The sequence below is a fragment of the Pongo pygmaeus genome, chromosome 9, assembly GCF_028885625.2.
Source record: "Pongo pygmaeus isolate AG05252 chromosome 9, NHGRI_mPonPyg2-v2.0_pri, whole genome shotgun sequence".
Classification (NCBI taxonomy): Eukaryota; Metazoa; Chordata; class Mammalia; order Primates; family Hominidae; genus Pongo; species Pongo pygmaeus.
Window position 1 is genome coordinate 10,510,678 of NC_072382.2, and position 22,370 is coordinate 10,533,047.

Consider the following 22,370-nt stretch of genomic DNA (forward strand, 5'->3'; position numbering starts at 1 on the left):
TATAACCACGCCCAACTGGCTTGTTTTATTGGAGAAGGGGATGCAGAATAAACAATGTGAGACGGCTGGGACCTGAGGCTGGAAGAACCCCCTCCCCTCCCCATACATGCCCACTGCCCCAAATAAAAAATAACCAACTATGGGAGAGCAGCCGAGACAGCAACTGGGCGCAGGGGAAGGAGACACGGAACTTGAGGGCAGCGGTGAAGAGACCATGCGTGTGCTGGGAGGGCCCAGAGGCAGCAGCGGCACAAACAGCGCAGGTACGAGTCTCTGTGTCTTCCCCGGGGTTATGTATAAATATAGAGAGATGAGGCCTTCTCTCCCCTGCTCTCCCTTCCGCTCCGTGCTGCTCGCCGCGGTCCCAGCTCCTCTTTCCACATGAGGGCGAAGGGAAGGGGGGATGAACAAGTCATCACCGAATTGCAATCAGACCCACATCCATCAGCTTCTGGATCTTCTGTGCTATTACAGGATTCTTTAAGTGTCTACAGAGGAAGACGCAGTTATTTGAAATGAGACAACCTTTAAAGTCTTACTTGCTCTCAGAGAAAAACCCAATTCAACCCCCTCTACAGAAGGCCCCGGCAGGGAGGGGTCCTGGCGAGGCCCGGGACGCCGAGCCGCAGAGGCCTGCTCCACTTCGCAGAACTTGCCAGTCCTACTCTGAGCCCACGACACAGCTTCCAGTCAAGACCTTTCTCCCAGCTAAATGGGCCTTTCCAAATGACTGCTTAAGCTATCACAACTAACAAACAAAGCCCTTCCAGCTCGCCACCCACTGCCAATCTCCTTAAGTTCAAGAAGAATGACAGAATTCCTCTTCCTCGCAGACTGAGCATACCACCCCCCAGCTGCGTGCACTCATCTGCCTGCTTTTGTTCTCCATTTCCAGCAAGGCCGCCTCTCTGACTCTACGTACTCGCTGAGTGCCTGGGGGTCCTTCTGCATCTGTTCCAGGATAAGGCGCATGGCTGGGTCACTCATGATCTGCTGCACCTCAGGGTCGGCCATGGCTCGTCGCTTCACATCTTCGGGGCTGTCGTGCCGGTTGTACTGTGCCATCATACAGCGCTGGTAGCCGTCTGCTGCCTCCTGCAGTCCAGAAGAGACAAAGGGGAAGCGTGTTAGGACCACCCAGCTCACTGCTTCAGCAGGTCCAAGATAACAGAAGTAACTGACAAGGGGAGAGAGAGCAAGTAAGAGAGAAACAGAGAGAAATGGAGGTGACAGGGAAGAAATCAGGGACTGAACATGGAAAAGACCCAACAGAGAAAGAGGCAGGGGGAGCCCCTGGAGGCCAGAAGCAGCCCCACCTTACAGCTGGAGTCCAGGTCTAGCGCCTTCTGGTACACATCCATGGCTTTGGTGTAGTCCTTCATCGCTTCCAGGGCAGCGGCTTTCCGTGTATAACCCTTGACTACAAACAGGAGAGGTGGCGCGTTATCCAACCGCAGCGCCCAAGGCTGCTCCTTGCACCTCTTCACCTGCACACCAACACTGTTCACACCTGCTGATGCTGGATCCTAAATCCTACAGGTCCCAAGGACACACAGGTAGACAAAGGGCTTGCCCTTTCCTTCTCTAATCTTTTGGCTAGAGACAGGGGACAGGCAGCAGAAAGGCACTTACTGAAGGTCGGCTCCAGCTGGATACATTCCTCACAGTCCTAGAATGAAGAAACAGAAAGAAATTAGGCTCATTCCCTTGGATAAGCTCACTACAGGCAACTCAAGCATGTGGACTTTCAACTCTAAGGCCTCACCCAGCACCACACAGAGGTGACAACACCAGGAAAGACAACTCCAGATGATGGATCATCCCACACAAGACAAACTGCCCAGACTCTGCAAGAGGCTGATGTTATGAAAAACACATAGTGAGGGACAATTCCAGTTTGAGAAACTGAAGAGTACATGACAACTAGACAAAATGCGTGGGCCTTGGTCCTGAGAGCTTTGGAATCCAAAACCATTGCTGATTAAAAAATAAAACAACACCGGGTGCGGTGGCTCATGCCTGTAATCCCAGCACTCTAGGAGGCTGAGGTAGGTGGATCACCTGAGGTCAGGAGTTCGACACCAGCCTGGCCAACATGGTGAAACCCCGTCTCTACTAAAAAAAAAAAAAGAAAAAAAATTGCTGGGCTGGTGGCTGCACCTGTAATAATCCCAGCTACTCAGGAGGCTGAGGCAAGAGAATTGCTTGAACCCAGGAGGCGGAGGTTGCAGTGAGCCAAGATCACGCCATTGCACTCCAGCCTGGACAACAAGAGTGAAACTGTCTCAAAAAAATAAAAACAAACAAACAAAAATAAATAAAAAAACCTCAGAGTTTTAAAACGTATTTTTGGAGAAGTGGGCAAGTTTCAGTATGGATGGACAGACCTCAGATGGCATCAGGCCTTGGCCTGGTGAGGTCGCGTGTGCTGACAGTGCTACACTGGACAGGGAGTCTTTTCAGGCAATGTGTGCACAAGACTTGGATGTCTCATTCTAAGTACCAAATGTATACAATTTCCTTTCGCAAACAGTTCAGCAAAAACAGGTCAATATTTGTCAGATAAAGGTGGAACAGATATTCACTATGTATTCTTCTCTTTGAAACATCTTCGAAGTGAGAAATGCTGAGGAAGAGAACACTATCTAGTACACTGAGCTCCCCTGGGCTTAATTCCAACCCTTCCACCAAGAAGCTGGGACAGCAGCAGAAATCCCATTCATTCTTTCTCCACGCTCTCATGATCGGGAAAGTACTGCCCACCTCCCAGGTGACTGACAACCTGCTATTCTTTGCCTCACAAATCAATGTGCTTTTGACATGACTCTCGTACAATCCTACTAGTAGAAATGATGTCTCTAGGCCAAGACACAGACCCAGAAGACAGTGGCACAAAATATAAAAACCAACACTAACCCAGGTATGGCTGTTTCTAGACAGGTCACACTTTGTCACCTTCCCACAATATGGTCCAGGTTTGTCAGCTAGAGAACAGTTGAAAAAAACTGCTGATAGAGGCAGGGTGGCTGAGATTCGAGAGGATGAGGGAACTTCACAGTGTCAAACAATCATATTTGACCTAACTTGATATGACTGAGAACAGCAGACCTACCTAGCTGAGCAAAACAGAAAAGCAAGGAAGGATGGTACAGCTGCTGAAAAACATACGGTGGTTCCTCAAAAATTAAACATAGGCCAGGCGCAGTGGCTTATGCCTGTAATCCCAGCACTTTGGGAGTCCGAGGCAGGAGGATCGCTTGAGCCCAGGAGTTTGAGACCAGCCTGGGAAAACATGGTGAAACTCTGTCTCTATAAAAAATACAAAAATTAGCTGGGTACAGTGGTGCACACCTGTAGTCCTAGCTACTCAGGAGGCTGAGGTGGGAGGATGGTTTAAGCTGGGGAAGCAGAGGTTGCAGTGAGCTGAGATCGTGCCACTGCACTCCAGCCAGCCTGGGCGATAGAGCCAGACCTTGTCTTAAAAAAAAAAAAAAAAAAAAAAAAAAAAAAAAAAAAAAAGGGAGGGGGGGCCAAGCGCAGTGGTTCACGCTTCTAATCCTAGCACTTTGGGAGGCTGAGGCGGGTGGATCACCTGAACTCAGGAATTCAAGGCCAGCCTAGCCAACATGGTGAAACCCCATTTCTACTAAAATACAAAAAATTAGCCAGGCATGATGGCGGGTGCCTGTAATCCCAGCTACTTGGGAGGCTGAGATGGGAGAATCGCTTGAACCCAGGAGATGGTGGTTGCAGTGAGCCAAGATCGTGCCATGGCACTCCAGCGTGGGCAGCTGAGCGAGACTGTCTCAAACAAACAAACAAAAAAAGTAAACACAGACACCACATGGCCCAGCAATTCCACTTCTTAAAAATGGTTAAAAAGGCAAAAACAAAGAAAAAAGAGGAAGGATACGGGGCTGAAAGGACCCACCTTCTAATGTACTGCCAACCAGTAGTAGCTCCATGGGCCAGGACCAGTTAGATACAGGTCCCATATTTTACACACACACACACACACACACACACACACACACACACACACACACACACACACACACACACACACACACACACACACACACACACACACACACACACACACACACACACACACACACACACACACACACACACACACACACACACACACACACACACACACACACACACACACACACACACACACACACACACCCCACTATAAATCTGGGCAACATAGCAAGACCCCAACTCTACAAAAAAAATAAAAAATATAGCAGATGTGGTGGCATGTGCCTGTGGTCCTAGCTCCTCAGGAGGCTGAGGCAGGACAGAGTGAGACACTGTCTCAAACATCATGATCATCATCAACTCAATGTTAATGAGAACACAGAGAGAAAACCCACTCCTCATGTGCAGGCTTTCAGTAATGGCCGCCCCCACAGGTCTCCTCACCTTGAGTGCCAGCTGGAACTCCAGGAGTTTGGTGTAGCAGGCAGCTCGATTGCTGTATAATTTGGCATCTTTCGGGTTCCTTTTGATGGCTTCTGTATAATGCTTCATGGCCTGGGGATAGTCCCCTGGGGAAGAAAAACAAAGACTATCTTTTAAAAAGCAGAAAGCCCCCAGATGCAGCCGGCCATATTACCCCATAGCCAGGCACGGGAGGCACACCCAGCGCCGCTCCCCCGATCCCTGAGCTGCAGGCAATACCTTTCTGAAAACACTCGTTGCCTTTGTTCTTCTCCTCCAAAGCCAGGTCGGGGTTTATGTAGGCCAGCCGCTCTTGCTCCTTCAGGATTTTCTCTGCCTACAAAACATAATTCTTGGAATAATAAACACTCATAATCATCTAAATATTGGGCTTAAAAATCAGATTAGGGGCCGGGTGCGGTGGCTCACGCCTGTGATCCCAGCACTTTGGGAGGCCGAGGCGGGTGGATCACAAGGTCAGGAGATCGAGACCATCCTGGCTAACATGGTGAAAACCCCATCTCTATTAAAAATATAAAAAATTAGCCAGGCGTGGTGGCGGGAGCCTGTAGTCCCAGCTACTCGGGAGGCTGAGGCAGGAGAATGGCGTGAACCCGGGAGGCGGAAGCTTGCAGTGAGCCGAGATCGCGCCACTGCACTCCAGCCTGGGCGACAGTGCGAGAGACTCCGTCTCAAAAAAAAAAAATCAGATTAGGATTTTAATTTTCAGAGTATTGCTCGCAAGACTTTTTTTTTTTTCTTTTTTGAGATGGACTCTCACTCTCACCCAGGCTGGAGTGTAGTGGCACGATCTTGGCTCACTGCAACCTCCGCCCCCACCAAGTTCAAGTGATTCTCCTGCCTCAGCCTCCTGAGTAATTGGGATTATAGGCGCCTGCCACCGCGCCCAACTAATTTTTTCGTATTTTTAGTAGAGACGGGGTTTCACCCTCTTGGCCAGGCTGGTCTTGAACTCCTGATCTCATGATCCACCCACCTCGGCCTCCCAAAGTGCTGGGATTACAGGCGTGAGCCACCGCGCCCGGCTATTGCTGGCAAGATTTTAAAAGAAATTTACAGTCTTTATCATTAAGTATGCCATGAAAGAGAATGAATGGCACTGACACAACACTTGGTCCAAAATGAGCCGGGTATGGAAAGGATGCACGCCTTACTAGCACAACTCATTTTCTCACCAATCCTTTGTCACGCCCTACATAATTTATGACAACTGGCCTAATTCACATCATTTTTGTTGTATAAAATAGTCAAAATGTTATGTTACAAGAACTATTAACACTCTTAATGCACAGGCCCTCAATATTAACACATTTAGGGTTGAAATCTTGGCCAATACCAAAAACTGCAAAAAAAATAAACCAGATCACTTCCTACATGTTGTCACTGTTAAATGACAGAGAAAGAATCATATAAGATGACCAAAGCCACTACCTAAAAAAAGGTCAGGTTCAGCCAGGCATAGTGGCTTACGCCTGTAATTCCAGCACTTTGGGAGGCTGAGGAGGGCGGATCACTTGAGTTCAGGAGTTCAAGACCAACCTGGGCAACACAGTGAGACCCCTTCTCTACAAATAAAAAAAGTAGCTGGACATGGCTAGGTGCAGTGGCCTGTAATCCCAGCACTTTGGGAGCTTGAGGTGGGTGGATCATGAGGTCAGGAGTTTCAGACCAGCCTGGCCAAGATGGTGAAACCCCATCTCTACTAAAAATATAAAAATTAACAGGGCATAATGGTGTACACCTGTAGTCTTAGCTACTCGGGAGGCTGAGGCAGGAGAATTGCTTGAACCTGGGAGGCGGAGGTTGCAGTGAGCAGAGACCATGCCACTGCACTCCAGCCTGGGTGAGAAATAGAGACTACATCTCAAAAAAAAAAAAAAAATTAGCTAGACGTGGTGGCACGTGCCTGTAATCCTAGCTACTCAGGCTGAGGTGGGAAGACCACTGAAGCCCAGGAGGTTGAGGCTGCAGTGAGCCATGATTGTGCCACTGTCCTTCAGCCTGGGTGAAACAGTGAGACCCTATCTCAAAAAAAAAAAAAAAAAAAAAGTCAAGTTAATTATTAAATAAAACAGTAAGAAACAATGGCTCAATTATTAGGAAAACAAGAAAATACACCTGTTCTTTTCCTACCCACCTGCTGGCATTTCTTGAGCACATCTGGGGTTCGGTGTTCTGCCAGAGACTTGTTATAGAAATGGATGGCATCCTTGTACTTTTCTTCTTTGAAGTAGGAGTTGCCAATTCGAGCATACGCTCTGATAAAGAAAGAGGGACAAGGACCGCTTAGGACAAAGAGATAAGGTCAGCTCCTGCAGAAAAACACACCTGCAGCTAGAAAGGCCCGCATCACTGCCTTCAACACCTTTTGTCTTGTCTCCGGTGACCTTCTTGCCAGCCCTTTCTTAACAGAGCAAATTCTATGGCCAGCAGCCCTCCTCCCCATGCAGAGAAACTTAAGTCTTGGACAGCAAACCCTCCGCGCTACTCAAGGTATTCTGGAAGGTCGAGCCTACTTGGCAATCTGTCGATAGTCTTCTCGGTTTTCTCTCCCCACTTCAATGGCCTTCTCACAAAGCTCCCGGCACTTATTGTAGTCGCCCTTTTCAAAGTATACCGCTGCCAGGCAGGATGGTTAAGAAGGAACAGTCAGTCCTTGCTTCTTCCCTCAGAGACACCCAACAATTCCCTTGCCCCTTGTTTCTGGGCCTCACCTGCTTGATTGGTAATGTAAGTCATGTTGGTGGGGTCCAGCTCCTTGGCTTTGTCGTAATGCTTCAAGGCTGTGTCAAAGTCTTTCTTCTTGTAGGCATCGTTCCCCAGCTCTTTTTCTTTCAGTGCCTAGATGAGGTTTAGAAGAAGTGAGTGCTAAGCAAATCTAACTGAGGTGACAAAGACAGCAAGAATCTATGATCTGTCACAAGTTCTGAAATACAACTAACATGTATAGAATTCTAGCAAGTTTTCCTGAAGGCCTCTTCATCAATCAGCTATAGATAATACAGTCAAGTATCAGCCGTTAGAATGAAAACTAACTTCATCTTTGCTTGCTCTGAAACTCCTTTTCCACCTACTCTCCTGGATCTTTGTCAGGAAGCAGAGCGCTTCTTTAGGGGAGAGAAAATCCCTTTGACTTGAAGCAACCGGTGAGGACAGAAGCGTTTTGGACCAGGCTTTTTTTTTTTTTTTTTAATTTATTATTATTATACTTTAGGTTTTATGGTACATGTGCGCAATGTGCAGGTTAGTTACATATGTATACATGTGCCATGCTGGTGCGCTGCACCCACTGACTCATCATCTAGCATTAGGTATATCTCCCAATGCTATCCCTCCCCCCTCCCCCCACCCCACAACAGTCCCCAAAGTGTGATGTTCCCCCTCCTGTGTCCATGTGTTCTCATTGTTCAATTCCCACCTATGAGTGAGAATATGCGGTGTTTGGTTTTTTGTTCTTGCGATAGTTTACTGAGAATGATGATTTCCAATTTCATCCATGTCCCTACAAAGGACATGAACTCATCATTTTTTATGGCTGCATAGTATTCCATGGTGTATATGTGCCACATTTTCTTAATCCAGTCTATCATTGTTGGACATTTGGGTTGGTTCCAAGTCTTTGCTATTGTGAATAATGCTGCAATAAACATACGTGTGCATGTGTCTTTATAGCAGCATGATTTATAGTCCTTTGGGTATATACCCAGTAATGGGATGGCTGGGTCAAATGGAATTTCTAGTTCTAGATCCCTGAGGAATCGCCACACTGACTTCCACAAGGGTTGAACTAGGTTACAGTTCCACCAACAGTGTAAAAGTGTTCCTATTTCTCCACATCCTCTCCAGCACCTCTTGTTTCCTGACTTTTTAATGATCGCCATTCTAACTGGTGTGAGATGGTATCTCATTGTGGTTTTGATTTGACCAGGCTTTATTCTGAGGCTGCAGCAGATCTGGTGTCGGTCTTGTGGTTGCCTCAGGGTCTTAGTTGTCAGGGAACCATAGCAGAGGGGGTGGTGAGTGGATGAGAAGCGGCTGAGTGGCACGAGTCTTCAGCAAAGCTCACTATCGCCCACACTGGAGGGCCTTTTTCCAGCTGAGACACCCTAAACAACCAACGCTTACCCATTTCAAGGTGCTAAATTTGGCAACAATCTGCTGTTCCAGTTTACAAGGAGGGAAATGAAATCGTTGAGACGCATGCCTCCTGCTCTAAAACAGTGCTGCTTAGCGGACACTCCCAACCACACACCATGTCCAGCCAGGAAGCAAAGGCCTACGGATTGATGTGGACAACATTTTTCTGGATCACGACAAGGACGTGAATTACTCCCAACTTTCCAGTCTTGCTCGGACCAACATTCACACGGGCAGCAATGAAGCCGCTGTGGTGACCATGGGAAGGGCAACTCCCGCTGCTCACTCTTTGCTACACATTACTCCTAGGAATGCTCTTGTGAAGCTCATCTTTTTTTTTTTTTGAGACAGAGTCTCGCTCTGTCACCCAGCCTGGATAATGACGAGATTTCAGCTTATTGCAACCTCTGCCTCCCGACTGCAAGAGATTCTTCTGCCTCAGCCTCCCAAGTAGCTGGGACTACAGGCGCCCACCATGACACCTGGCTAATTTTTGTATTTTTAGTGAAGATGAGGTTTCACCATGTTGGCCAGACTGGTCTTGAACTCCTGACCTCAGGTGATCTGCCCACCTTGGCCTCCAAAAGTGCTGAGATTACAGGCATGAGCCACCGCGCCTGGCCTGAAGTTGATTTTTTAACATGCTGACCATTCTAAGGAATAATAGCCATAAGCTTAGCACATACTAAAGCACTCAAAATAGTTTCAGGTGGGCACAGTGGCTCGTGACTGTAATCCTAGCTGAAGCAGGAGCATCGCTTGAGGCCAGGAGTTCAAGACCAACCTGGGAAACACAGCGAGACTCCGTCTCTAAAAAAACCATAATAATCATGGTCAATCAAGGTCAATAGATGTCCCCATTCGACATAAAGATTTCTAGTTGTTTACAAATAGGTGACAATGAGGAGAGAAAAAAACAAGACCTGCTTCTTATTCTCTGGAAGATCTTCTTCCATTGGCTCTGGCTTGGTCTCCTTTTTGGGAGGGGGTGGTGGTGGAGGTGTTGCAATCTCTTCCTCCTCATCCATACTGCCCAGATCGACCCCAAGGAGGACGCTGAGAGTGGTCATGATCCGGGGATCTTGTAGTTTCCTAGTATTGATTTAAAAAAAGAAAGAAAAATTGTAATTACTCCTCCCCACAATCAGTCTTTTAACTCCCACTTACTACTAAAGTCAGATTCCTGTGTTTAGAAGCTCCTTACCCATCAAAAGATGGCTAGATTTTGCACCAATCATGAGTTACAATTGAGGAATACTCAAACCGTCAAAACACCATCTAAAATAGAGTCAACAAAAATAAATAAAATGAAGTCACAGATAGCTGGGCACGGTGGCTCACACCTATAATCCCAGCACTTTGGGAGGCTGAGGCGGGCAGACCACTTGAGGTCAGGAGTTTGAGACCAGCCTAGCCAACATGGTGAAACCCGTTGCTACTACTAAACATACAAAAATTAGCCGGGCGTGGTGGTGTACACCTGTAATCCCAGCTACTCAGGAGGCTGAGGCAGGAGAATCGCTTGAACCCAGGAGGTGGAAGTTGCAGTGAACTGAGATCACACCACTGCACTCCAGCCTAGGTGACAGAGCGAGACTCCACCTCGAAAAAATAAAATAAAATAAAATAAAATAAAACGAAGTCACAGAGGTCAAGTTTATTCCTCAAGGTTGGCAGATACACAGAGGAATGACTTGTTTTAGGTATACTTCCATAGCTGATCTCAGGCCAGAAGATTGCGATAGAGATGGATACCAGTACAAGATTTAGACACATCTTTACACATGAACTTCAACCCTGTTTCCACTCTGATATACCAACAGAGACAGTAGGGCCTAAGTAGATGGAAAGGATGGGGTTGACGCTAGATCAGAGTTCTAGAAGAGCAGGCAAGAGGTGTATACAGATGACAAGGAACATTCTAGATTACTGTGATATATGCTCCCCTGACCCCTTCTATAACTACAAATAAACGACCACCACCTACTGCTCTGCAGAGAATAAGCAAAGGCAGAAACTCCACAGTTTAGACAAGGGAACCCTCTGCTGTGAGGTTACAGGAAGAAAACATAACATTCCCCCGATTTCCAGAACCTCAATGAGCGGCGTCCACTTACGTGCCCAGGTCAGAAGGCTTGTTTCGTAGCTGCTCTATTAGCTCCCGGTAGGTAGGATCACTGAGTAGTGTCCTTGTCCTGGGATCACTCTCCAACTTCTGATACAGATTAGGCATGTTGAAAGGGTTCATGAATTTTCTCTCTGTCCGAGTAAAGGAAAGCACATCACTATGAAATGAGTTCACTAAATTACTGTGTCCCATACCCTACCAGACTGACATTTCTTGGGGGGAAGATTCAAAATTAATCCCATTAATAATAAGAAAGAAAACTGTGCGTGGTACCTACCTGCCAACCTGGCCTCCATATTCTGTAAACCCTCTTTCAGCTGAGGGTTATTTGCCTCGTGTTTTAAGCCCTCCTCATAGGTTCGCTTCGCTTCTTCAAAGCGGTTTAAGAACTCTAGAGCTGCTGCTTTTCGTGAATAGCCCTTAAACCACCAAAGACAGACACAAAATAAAGAACACCCAGAGGTAAATCTAGAAGATGAACTCAAAAAAGAACAATTCTACTTTTATGGGGGAAAAGAAATGAGTATTCACATGAAGTCCAAAGAGAAAAAAAGGAGAGGAATAGGCTACGAGGCCAAGGCTGCTACTTTAAGGATCCATCCAAATAGCAGAGGCACATCTGCCCCACCCTGTTCACCTCTGATCAACTGTGGTCAGTTTCTTTGGCAGCATTTTTTTCCCTTACTTTTGGTAAAGACAGGCACTCCTTATGTTGCCCAGGCTGGTCCCAAACCCTTGGGCTCCAGCAATTCTCCTGCCTCAACCTCCGAAAGTGCTGGGATTATAGGCGTGAGCCACTGCACCGGGCCTCTTCCCCTCCTTTTTTTTTTTTTTCTCTTTTTTTTGAGACAGGGTCTTGTTGTGTCACCTGGGCTGGAGTGCAGTGGCACGATTTCAGCTCACTGCAACCTCCGCTTGCCAGGCTCAGGTGATCCTCCTGCCTTAGTCTCCTGAGTAGATGGGACTAAAAGCACATGCCACCATGCCTGGCTAAATTTTTTTTTGCATTTTTAGTACAGACAGTGTTTCACCATGTTGGCCAGGCTGGTCTTGAACTCCTGACCTCAAGTGATCCGCCCACCTCAGCCTCCCGAAGTGTTGGGATTACAGGCGTGCATCACCGCGCCCAGCCCCGGCCTCTTCCTTCTTAGTACCAAAAATAAAGCCTGTATTACAACTAATGGCTATCTTAGATTTGATGAAAAATGCCATTTCTGAGGAGGATACTCAAATGGGGAGGCGGGTAGGTAACTATCAGTGTATTAGGACAGGTAAACCTCAGGCCACCAAAAGGCATTTCTGGAAAGGTCTGAAGGGCCTCTCTCTCTCCACTGCCCACAGCTGACCTTGCCCCAGTCAGGCTTTAGGTCGACGGTCTTGCAGCCATCCTCGTAAGCCTTCTGGTAGTCTCCTTTCTTGGCATAGGCAGCAGAACGGTTGCTGTACAGCACGTGGTTGTGGGGATCCAGCTTAATGGCTTCGGAGTAGCACTGTAAGGCATCATCGATGTTACCCACGCTCAGGGCTTTGTTGCCTTTCTCCTTCAGCTCATTGACCTGAGGGGAAAGGAACACACAGCTTCTCTATGATGTGCCCATTTAATCCCAAGCTTTAAAGACAATACTCATTCTTTTATGTAGTTATCAACAAATAAATAGGTGACTTTACAGATCAGAAGAGAGAAAACCGGTTCATTTATTTAATTTCTCACACCTTCCCTAAGGAGCCAGCAAAGAAAAAATAAACAGGGGTAAAGAGCCCAGGCTGCACTCCACGCTGGCCCCTATGTGACGAACTAGGGCTCTGCCACTCTTCCGGTCTCCACATGGAGCTCACGAAGTCAATCCAGAACGTACCACATGCTCCTTCCATGGAAAAGTCAATTCATTTGCCACAGATTTCCAAAGCATCTAAATGACAAACAGAGCACAGCCCTAGTCACCCCTCACAGGAAGAAGGTGGGCGGAGTGGCACTGATACATGCTCCAGTGACCCAAAGGCTGTGGGATGGCAGCGGAGGCTTCTCTTTCTTGGGAGTGGCAAGATGCTTGCCTATGGCGTAGTTGCCGTCTCCTCCCATCAGGGAAGAACCAGTCTCCATTTCCTGGTGTGGCAAAATGTTGCCACATGATAGATAAATGTTCATTAATGGGTAACAGTCAAGCTAGCTCCCCAAACTGATTCCTGCCATTCTTAAATATTACTACATTACAAAGGGGATGGAGGATAAAGAAATGCTACTGTGGTTTAAACCTCTCCCTTCTCAAACATAGGGAGTGCAAGAAGTAAGGATACAGCGGGGTTTGGTTTTGTTTTGTTTTTTGAGACAGAGTCTCACTCTGTCACCCAGGCTGGAGTGCAGTGGCACGATCTCGGCTCACTGCAACCTCCGCCTCCCAGGTTCAAGCAATTCTCCTCCCTCAGCCTCCCAAGTAGCTGGGACTACAGGTGCACACCCCCATGCCTGCCTAATTTTTGTAATTTTAGTAGAGACGAGGTTTCACCATATTGGTCAGGCTGGTCTTAAACTCTTGACCTCAGGTGATCCACACGCCTTGGCCTCCCAAAGTGCTGGGATTACAGGTGTGAGCCACCACGCCCGGCGGGATACAGCAGTTTTAAAAAGTGAGGCAGCTCTGCCCGGCCGCCCCACCGACTGGGAAGTGAGGAGCACCTCTGCCCGGGTGCCCAACTGGGGAGAGAGGAGCACCTCTACCCACCTGCTCCAACGTCTGGCAAGTGAGGAGTGCCTCTGCTGGGCCGCTGTGCCTCTGCTGGGCCGCTGTGCAACCCTCCAAGTGTGAAGTGACAGCCTTGTGTGTGATCTTTCTGCCCTCCTCAAGTTTGCATTTTCCACATTAAAGTTTACTTTTTCAGCCGGGCGCGGTGGCTCACGCTTGTAATCCCAGCACTTTGGGAGGCCAAGGGGGGTGGATCACGAGGTCACGAGATCGAGACCATCCTGGCTAACACGGTGAAACCCCATCTCTACTAAAAATGCAAAAAATTAGCCGGGCATGGTAGCAGGCGCCTGTAGTCCCAGCTACTTGGGAGGCTGAGGCAGGAGAATGGCATGAACCTGGGAGGCAGAGCTTGCAGTGAGCCGAGATCATGCCACTGCACTCCAGCCTGGGCGAGAGCGAGACTCTGTCTCAAAAAAAAAAAAAAAAAAAAAAAAGTTTACTTTTTCATTAAAAAAAAAAAAAAAAAAAAAAAAAATGCGAGGCAGGCCTTGGCCCTGTCAGAACAGGGTCCTCGCTAAAGGGTTTCTCCTTACCGAGCTGCCCCACAAAAGGTCAGGTGCCCCACAGCAGCCTACCTGAGGGTAGGCAACCCCTCGAGAAACTCATTGTATTTATTATTATTATTCTTTGAGACGGAGTCTTGCTCTGTCCCCAGACTGGAGTGTAGTGACACGATCTTGCCTCACGGCAACCTCCGCCTCCCAGGTTCAAGCGATTCTCCTGCCTCAGCCTCCTGAGTAGCTGGGATTACAGGCACGCACCACCACATCCGTCTAATTTTGAATTTTTAGTAGAGATGGGATTTCTCCATGTTGGTCAGGCTGGTCTGGAACTCCTGGCCTCAGGTGATCTGCCCGCCTTGTCCTCCCAAAGTGCTGGGATTACTGGCGTGAGCCACTGCGCCCGGCCAACTCAGCCTTTTAAGTAGCTGGGACTACAAGTGTGTGTCACCACACCTGGCTAAATGTTTTTTTCTTTTTGTGGTAGAGATGGTGTCTCGCCATATTGCCCAGGCTTGTCTCAAACTCTTGGCCTAAAGCAACCCTCCTGCCTCAGTCTCCCAAAGGTGAGCCACAACACCAGGCCAAAATACACTTTTAAGAGGTAAGCGTTCTGTGAGATAGAGTTATGTCACCGAAGTTACTAACTCAATCTATGTATTATCCACCTACGACCCAGTAAATTGATGCAAGAAATAATTTTGTCAAGAGAAATGATTTTAGGCTGTAATCTCAGCACTTTGGGAAGCTGAGGCGGGTGGATCACCTGAAGTCAGGAGTTCGAGACCAGCCTGGCCAACATGGTGAAACCCCATCTCTACTACAAATACAAAAATTAGCCGCTGCCGGGTGCGGTGGCTCACGCCTGTAATCCCAGGACTTTGGGAGGCCGAGGTGGGCAGATCACCTGAGGTCAGGAGTTTGAGACCAGCCTCAACATGGAGAAATCCTGTCTCTACTAAAAATACAAAAAAAAAATTAGCCGGGCGTGGTGGTGCATGCCTGTAATCCCAGCTACTCGGGAGGCTGAGGCAGGAGAACTGCTTGAACCTGGGAGGCGAAGGTTGCGGTGAGCTGAGATCGCACCATTGCACTCCAGCCTGGGCAACAAGAGCGAAACTCAGTCTCAAAAATAAATAAATAAATAAATTAGCCGGATGTGGTGGTGCATGCCTGTAGTCCCAGCTACTCAGCAGGCTGAGGCAGGAGAATCATTTGAACCTGGGAGTCGGAGGCTGCAGTGAGCCAAGATCGCACCACTGCCATTCTCACCTGGGGGAGAGAGTGAGACTCTAACTGGGGAAAAAAAAAAAAAAGAGAAATGATTTTGGAATCCTCAAATAGATCAGGAACTTCCATCAATCAGAGACCTAACAGAGGCAAGCGCAGAAGGAACCGGCCAAATTAAGCAAACAAGGGATAAAAAATCCTAGAGCCCAAGACGGAGGCCAGAAGACGAACAGTTAACAAAACTCAAGTGGTGTCAAGAAGCAGCTGGTGAAGTTCCTGCCTATGCTTTAGAAAAGCATTTTTCAAACAGAGTACTGATCAGCAGTGGGTCAGCAAATCAATTTTGTAGGTCATGACCAGCGTTTTAAGAGACCAAATGGGACAAAAAATACCAGCACACAGTGCACATAACAGTAAATACTGTTTTGCTGAATGTGTTACATGGCTGTACGCCTGTGTTGGGTAAAATGTAAGAAGTGTATTATTGTGGGATTTATTTGAAAGTCCCCTCTTGAAAAAAAAAAAAAACAATCCTGAACATTCAAAATCTGTCCAACTTGGTTTTTTTTTTTTTTTGAGACGGAGTCTTGCTGTCATCCAGGCTGGAGGGCAGTGGCGCAATCTCGGCTCACTTCAAGGTCCACCTCCCGGGTTCAAGCAATTGTCCTGCCTCAACCTCCCACGTAGCTGGGATCACAGGCGCGCGCCACAATGCCTGCCTAATTTTTTTTTTTTTTTGAGACGGAGTCTCGCTGTCGCCCAGTCTGGAGTGCAGTGGCGCAATCTCGGCTCACTTCAAGGTCCGCCTCCTGGGTTCAAGCGATTCTCCTGCCTCAGCCTCCCAAGTAGCTGGGACTACAGGCGCGTGCCACCACATCCAGCTAATTTTTGTATTTTTAATAGAGACAGGGTTTCACCATATTGGCCAGGCTGGCCTTCAACTCCTGACCTCGTGATCCACCCGCCTCAACCTCCCAAAGTGCTGGGATTACAGGTGTAAGCCAGCACGCCCGGCCCAGTTTTTTTTTTTTTTTTTTTTGTTATTTTTACTAGAGACGGGGTTTCACCATGCTGGACAGGTTGGTCTCAAACTCCTGACCTCATGATCCGCCCACCTCGGCCTCCCAAAGTTCTGGGATTACAAGCGTGATCCATCGCACCCGGCCCAACTTGAGTATTTTCTAAACTGAAATACAAACCTCACAGTTGAAAATGAAAACAAAAGGTAGAGACATCGTGTTTGTTTTCAGGAATGGCTTCCAGATGGTGGGCTCAAACACACCTGGGATTAAATGCCAGGTCATCTGTACAGCTGCCATGCCAGTTTGCTGTCCTGAGTTAAGTCAAATATTCATTTACCATCTACCTACCTGTACATACACTTCTATCGCGAGTGGTGGTAATTTAAAAACAAACATTTTAAGACCAGGCAAGGTGACTCACGCCTGTAATCCTGGTGCTAATGAAGTGGGAGGCCAAGGCTAGAGGACTGCTTGAGCCTAGAAATTCGAGACCAGCCTGGGAAACAGCAAAACCCCCGTCTCTACAAAAAATTTTAAAATTAGCCAGTTGTGGTGGTGTGCCCAGCTACTCAGGAGACTGAGGCAGGAGGATCGCTTGAGGCCAGGAACTTGAGGCTGCAGTGAACTATGATCCCACTTCAGCCTGGGGCACAGAACCAGACCCTGTCTCTAAAAAAACATACAAAATAAATTTGGTAACAGAGATCGTTTCTTTTTTTTTTTTTAGATGGAGTCTCACTCTGTCACCCAGGCTAGAGTGCAGTGGCGCGATCACGGCTCACTGCAACCTATGCCTCCCGGGTTGAAGCAATTTTCCTATCTCAGCCTCTCCAACAGCTGGGATTACAGGCCTGCGCCATGCCCCGCTAATTTTTGTACTTTTAGTAGAGAGGGGGTTTCACCATGTTGGCCAGGCTGGTGTCGAACTCCTGACCTCAGGTGATTCGCCCACCTTGGCCTCCCAAAGTGCTGGGATTATAGGCGTGAGCCACTGCGCCCAGCCGAGATCCTTTTTTTTTTTTTTTTTTTTTTTTGAGACGGAGTCTCGCTCTGTTGCCCAGGCTGGAGTGCAGTGGCCCAGTCTTGGCTCACTGCAAGCTCCGCCTCCCGAGTTCACGCCATTCTCCTGCCTCAGCCTCCCGAGTAGCTGGGACTACAGGTGCCCACCACCACGCCCGGCTAATTTTTCTTTTGTATTTTTAGTAGAGACGGGGTTTCACTGTGCTAGCCAGGATGGTCTCGATCTCCTGACCTCGTGATCCGCCTGCCTCGGCCTCCCAAAGTGCTGGGATTACAGGCTGAGCCACCGCGCCCGGCCCCAGATCCTTTCTTAAAGGTAAAAGAGCAACATCTTATTCCAGAAATCTTTTCCTCATCTATACTACAGCCCATTTAACCCTAGATACAACTGAAATATTATATGGGCACAAAAAAGTTTACTGACTTCATTTCCACTCTTTTTAATACAGCAAGGAAGCTCGAGCTTTGCCTAAAGCAGCAACTGCTACAGGAGACCAAAGGCTCAGCTCTGTAGCTCACACCAAAAAAAGGATGGTAGTCACTAGTCCATCGAGATGTCTTATTTAAGGGGAGCGTGTGGGCGATCTTAGTTTTATGGCCCTGAAGTTAAGAACCAAATAAGTTTCAGAATTGTCACCCTCAAGTGTTACGGGCCCGGAGCGAAGAGGGTAGTACTCCCGAGCGGGAGGATGATTTCTCGCAGGTTGGTAGAGGTTTCTTGGAGGTTGTTTTGTCCTTTTTCTTCCGATGAATCATTACAGCTCAATGACAGCTTGCAATGGAACAAAACCTCTAGACCTTTCACAACCACAAACTACTGAGGACATAACCAAGTCACTGAAAGGAAGCAGCAACCGCTTCAAACTCGGCCCCTCAAATGCTCAATAGAGGCCCATAACTTTCAGCGGTTGATCTCTGTAAATTGTCTACAACCACCCCCGGGTAGTCAGAAATCCATCTTTCAGACGCACCTTTCGGAAGCGTTGGTCCTCAGTCACTCGACAATCACACACACGAGCATACAAAAAGAGGGGGAGGGGCCGCAATACATTTGTAAAACACTGTCAGAGACGGAATACGTTCCAAGGACTTTTGCGGCACCGTTCCCTTTCCTGCATCAGGTAGAGTCGGTCTGCCGCTCCTCAGACCCTCGCTCAACGCTCTCCCACCCAGACCTTCTCAGATGTGGAAGAGTAAGATTTGCCTCAACTGCATCCCAGGCTGCTAAGATCCTCGGCTACTCCCAGTGTATTCCCGTCCCCGCTCCCTGGATCCGTCCAAGTTCCGCGTGGCTAAGTCCCGAGCATTTTCTCCATCGGCCGTGTCAGATCTCCCGGAGGGGTACCTCGCGGGTGCGGACCCCGGCCCCCGGCCCACCTCCACCCCGCCCCCTGCGGCCCGCACCCTCCCCAGCATGGCCCACAGCCGCCCCGTCGGGATGCCTTCAGGGCCCGGTCGCGACCCTTCTTCCCGCCGCCGGCCGGACTCACCCAAGCTGTGGCCTCTTCCCGGCCCTCCTCGCCCAACCAGGGGGCGATGGGCGCTCCCCGCGGCCGGCCTCGCTACAGACCCCGCTCCCGCCCGCCGCCCGCGGCCCTCACCTCCCCGCCGCCGCCCCGTCCGGCCCCAGCACCCAGCTCTAGTCGCCTTGATCCGGCGCCCGCCCCGCCCCCCTACCGCGGCCTGGCCTCCGCCGGTCCCCGAGCAGTCTCGGGGCCTCAGCCCGCCCCTCCCCCTTCACCTGCTCCATAGCGCAGCGCAGCCCGGAACCCCGTTGAATCGAATCCGTCCGCTCCGCGTTCCCAACCGCACGCGCCGCCTTCTGGAACTTACTAGAAGCTGCCGGGACCCCGGCTCCCGCCCCTTCCTCGCCTGCTCACTGGTCGAGTTCTTCCAGGGGGAATCTCTGTGCTGCTCTACTATTGGCTTGAGGTCCAGCCCATCATCTCCACTTCCCTCTCATTGGACAGCGGGGAGTAATTCCCTCAACCCTGCCTCCCCCGCACCTCAGGATTGGGCTCTCCTCTATAAACCCACCCATCTGAGGCTCCACGAATGGAGGGAGGAGCGGACTTCTGCGACACGGATTGGTCTTTTGCACTGTCAATCGTAGCCGCGCTGGCCGCGCCCATTGGTTCTGATCGTTCTGGAAATTTCCACCTCTCCCATTGGGCTGCCGGACTCCATGTCGGAACCGCCTTCAGAATGAGAGCGATTCCAATTGGGCGGAGGGTTGCCAACTCTTTGCGCTGATTGGTTTAAATCGCTGCCCTTCAAAAGGCCGGGTTTCGCCCCGCCCGTGGCATATGCGAGTACCGGCTGCAGTTGGGGTCAGTAGCTGTGTCTCCGGCGGCTGGGAGGCCTTTGGGTTGCTTTCCCCCTCGCTCCCGAGTGCCGCGACTTCCAGGCGGTCCCCGGGATCGCCAGCGGCACAGGGCCCCAACCCTTCCCCCGCGCATCGGGATGGGGGTCCTAGCCGGTGGGAGCTGCCTGGCCCTCGAGCGCCAGTTGCCCGCGTTGTCCAGCGCTCCGGTCTCGGCCCGGCCCTCCTGCATCCTGGCTGTTAGGTTCTGAATGTTCCGGAAATGCCACGTGACCGCGAGGGCGCTTGGGCTTGGGCTGGACAGGCCGGGGATCTCACCGCGGCGGGCCCGGCTGTCCCGCTGGGCGTCCTCAGTGGAACTGCACACCCTCTCTCAGCGCGCCGGTCGTTTGGTCCTGTAGGGCCAAGTGGAATTCGTGCGGTGTTTAGCACGCGGGAAGCACTTAACGAAAGGGAGCTGCCCCTCAGCCCTCGTGAGTCCGATGTAAAGGAGTGAAGGAGACGAAGAACTGAATCAGTAGTTGACCGCCTATGAGCTGGCGAGCTGTGGCCTGGTAGGGCCTTAAATCCCAGCCCCAGAAGTCAGAGGCAGGGCAGGCACCCCAAAGCGTGGAAGAGATGCACCTGCGAAGTGAACATGCTGCTATTGCTTCTAGGGTCAGCTGCGGTTCCTGGAACAAAGGAGCCGCATGACTCGGGTCTGGCGATGATCTTGGGCTCTGCAGTGTCCTCATCCTTCCCTCTCTCTGGGTAATGCCATCTTCCCAGGGTTTAGAGTGTGTCCTCTCTGCCAGTAGCTTGTCTCCACAGCGTCATCTTTAATTCCACCTGCCCCACCCATTTTGGACACTGCAGCCAAGTTGCAGCACATCCGCAAACCTGGTAATCCCTCACTTGAAAGTGCTGGAGGCTTTAGGATGGAGTTCAGAGCCTGTGCAATCTAACCGCCTGCTTTTTTTTTTTTTTTTTTTTTTTGAGACGGAGTCGAGTCTCACTGTCTCCCAGGCTGGAGTGCAGTGGCGCCATCACAGCTCGCTGCAGCCTCAACCTCCTGAGCTCAAGCCATCCTCCCACCTCAGCCTCCCAAGTACCTGCGGTTAGAGGCAAGCACCACTACGCCTAGCTAATTTTTCTGTTTTTTTTTTGTATAGACGGATTTCGCCATGTTGTCCAGGCTGGTCTTAAACTCTCGCTCTGTCTCCTAGGCTAGAGTGCAGTGGGGCGATCTCGGCTCACTGCAACCTCTGCCTCCTGGGTTCAAGCAATTATCCTGCCTCAGCCTACCAATTAGCTGGGATTACATGTGTGCACCACCACGCCCGGCTAATTTTTTTACTTTTAGTAGAGGCGGAGTTTCACCATGTCGACCAGGCTGGTCTCAAGACTACTGACCTCAAGTGATCCCCCCGCCTCGGCCTCCCAAAGTGCTGGGATTACAGATGTGAGCCACCGTGCCCAGCGGTTTTGCATTTTCAATTGTGGGGCACGGTGAGAAAAAACTTGAAGAAAGCAAGGGAGTGAGATCCATGGAAACGTAGGGGAGAACCTTGCAGGCCCATGGAACAGCCAATGCAAAGGGCCTGGGGTGGGAGCTGCCTCGGGGTAGCCAGGATGGCAGGAGGCACAGCTGCCGAGAGGAAGCAGAGGCCAGGTCCTGCAGGGCTAGAGGCCATTGCCACTCCCGAACACATTGGCAGGTTTTGAGCAGAGAAGTGACATGATTTTAGTTTTCTCAGGATCCCTCTGGCTGCTGTGTGGAGGAAGAGGGGAGGGTGAGAGCAGGGATACCTCTTAGGAGGCTGTGGCAGTAATCCCAGGGAGCCAGAATGGGAGCAGAGAAGGGGACAGGAATTTGATTCTGGATGCATTTTGGAGGGAGCATGAAGAAAAGCGGGGTCAAGGGTTCCTCCGAGGCCTTGGCCTCCTCTCTTATTCATCTACATCCATCTGTCAAGGACACCTTTCATTTCTTCTTGGCACTGTCTCTAGGCCACCACGCTGCTGCCCACCTGACCAGCAGTGGCCTTTCCAGGCCTTCCATCTTCTCCCCAGCAGCTTCTCTCTGCGTGGCCAGGTCCCATTTCCCACACACCTTTTTTTAGAGTGTGTTGCACTGCTCTGAGTGCAGGGCTGTAGCAGTGACCAGGGCAGCCCCAGATGAAGCTTCTGCTCACAGGAACCTTTTCTACTGAAAGAGATGATACCTAAACTCTCAGCTGTGTGACTTTAAGCAACTTGCACAACCTCTCTGTACTTCAGTTGCCTCCATCTTCAAATGGGGATTAAAAAGTGTTGACATCATAGTGGTTGTGAGGATTACATGATTTGATATTTTTATAAAGCACTTAGAAGTTGTCGAGAAGAGTGCCTGGGGATTGCCTAAGGTCAGGAGTTCGAGACCAGCCCGGCCAACATGGAGAAACCTCGTCTCTGCTAAAAATACAAAAACTAACCACGCATGGTGATGCACGCCTGTAGTCCCAGCTACTCGGGGAGCTGAGGCAGGAGAATCGCTTGAATCTGGGAGGTGGAGGTTGCAGTGAGCCAAGATTGTGCCACTGTACTCCAGCCTGGGCAACAGAGCAAGACTCGGTCTCCAAAGAAAAATAAAGAACAGTGCCTGGCTACAGAATAAGAACTACATGGAGTTACTAAATCAAAATCGGTGCACAAATGATAATTCTTAAGAGTGAGTGCTACAGAGAACACAAAAGGCAAGGCACAGAGAGATGACCTGGGAGGCAGGGAAGGAAAGCACTCCCAGAGGTGAGTGGTTAGTGAAGGCCTGTCAGA

At 49.7% G+C, this 22,370-nt stretch overlaps 1 protein-coding gene and 1 long non-coding RNA gene across 3 annotated transcripts in view; one reads left to right on the forward strand and one right to left on the reverse strand.

Annotated features, from left to right (window-relative positions):
• Positions 1-22,203, reverse strand: STIP1 (stress induced phosphoprotein 1). The gene is made up of 14 exons (XM_054441230.2): positions 18,996-22,203; positions 12,085-12,294; positions 11,016-11,157; positions 10,728-10,869; positions 9,534-9,702; positions 7,188-7,314; positions 6,990-7,092; positions 6,611-6,731; positions 4,693-4,789; positions 4,435-4,559; positions 1,633-1,669; positions 1,317-1,420; positions 923-1,095; positions 1-488 (listed from the first exon to the last, which is right to left on the reverse strand). The coding sequence occupies exons 1-14, from the start codon at positions 19,002-19,004 to the stop codon at positions 416-418; spliced, it is 1,632 nt and encodes a 543-aa protein (XP_054297205.1). The 5' UTR covers positions 19,005-22,203; the 3' UTR covers positions 1-415.
• The window catches only part of LOC129008820 (uncharacterized), a 6,298-nt gene continuing 6,130 nt past the window's right edge, over positions 22,203-22,370 (forward strand). For both annotated transcript variants that reach the window (XR_010127540.1, XR_010127539.1), the window contains exon 1: positions 22,203-22,343. This is a non-coding gene — a long non-coding RNA (uncharacterized LOC129008820). The remainder of the gene's footprint in view (positions 22,344-22,370) is intronic.

Bases quoted from the DNA above. Each gene is read 5' to 3' on its own strand.
- STIP1 (XM_054441230.2), bottom strand. The intron at 7,093-7,187 runs GTGAGGCCCAGA...CCTGCCTGGCAG, and splicing joins TTACATTACCAATCAAGCAG to CGGTATACTTTGAAAAGGGC. The intron at 1,670-4,434 runs GTGAGGAGACCT...TCTTCATTCTAG, and splicing joins AGTTCCAGCTGGCACTCAAG to GACTGTGAGGAATGTATCCA.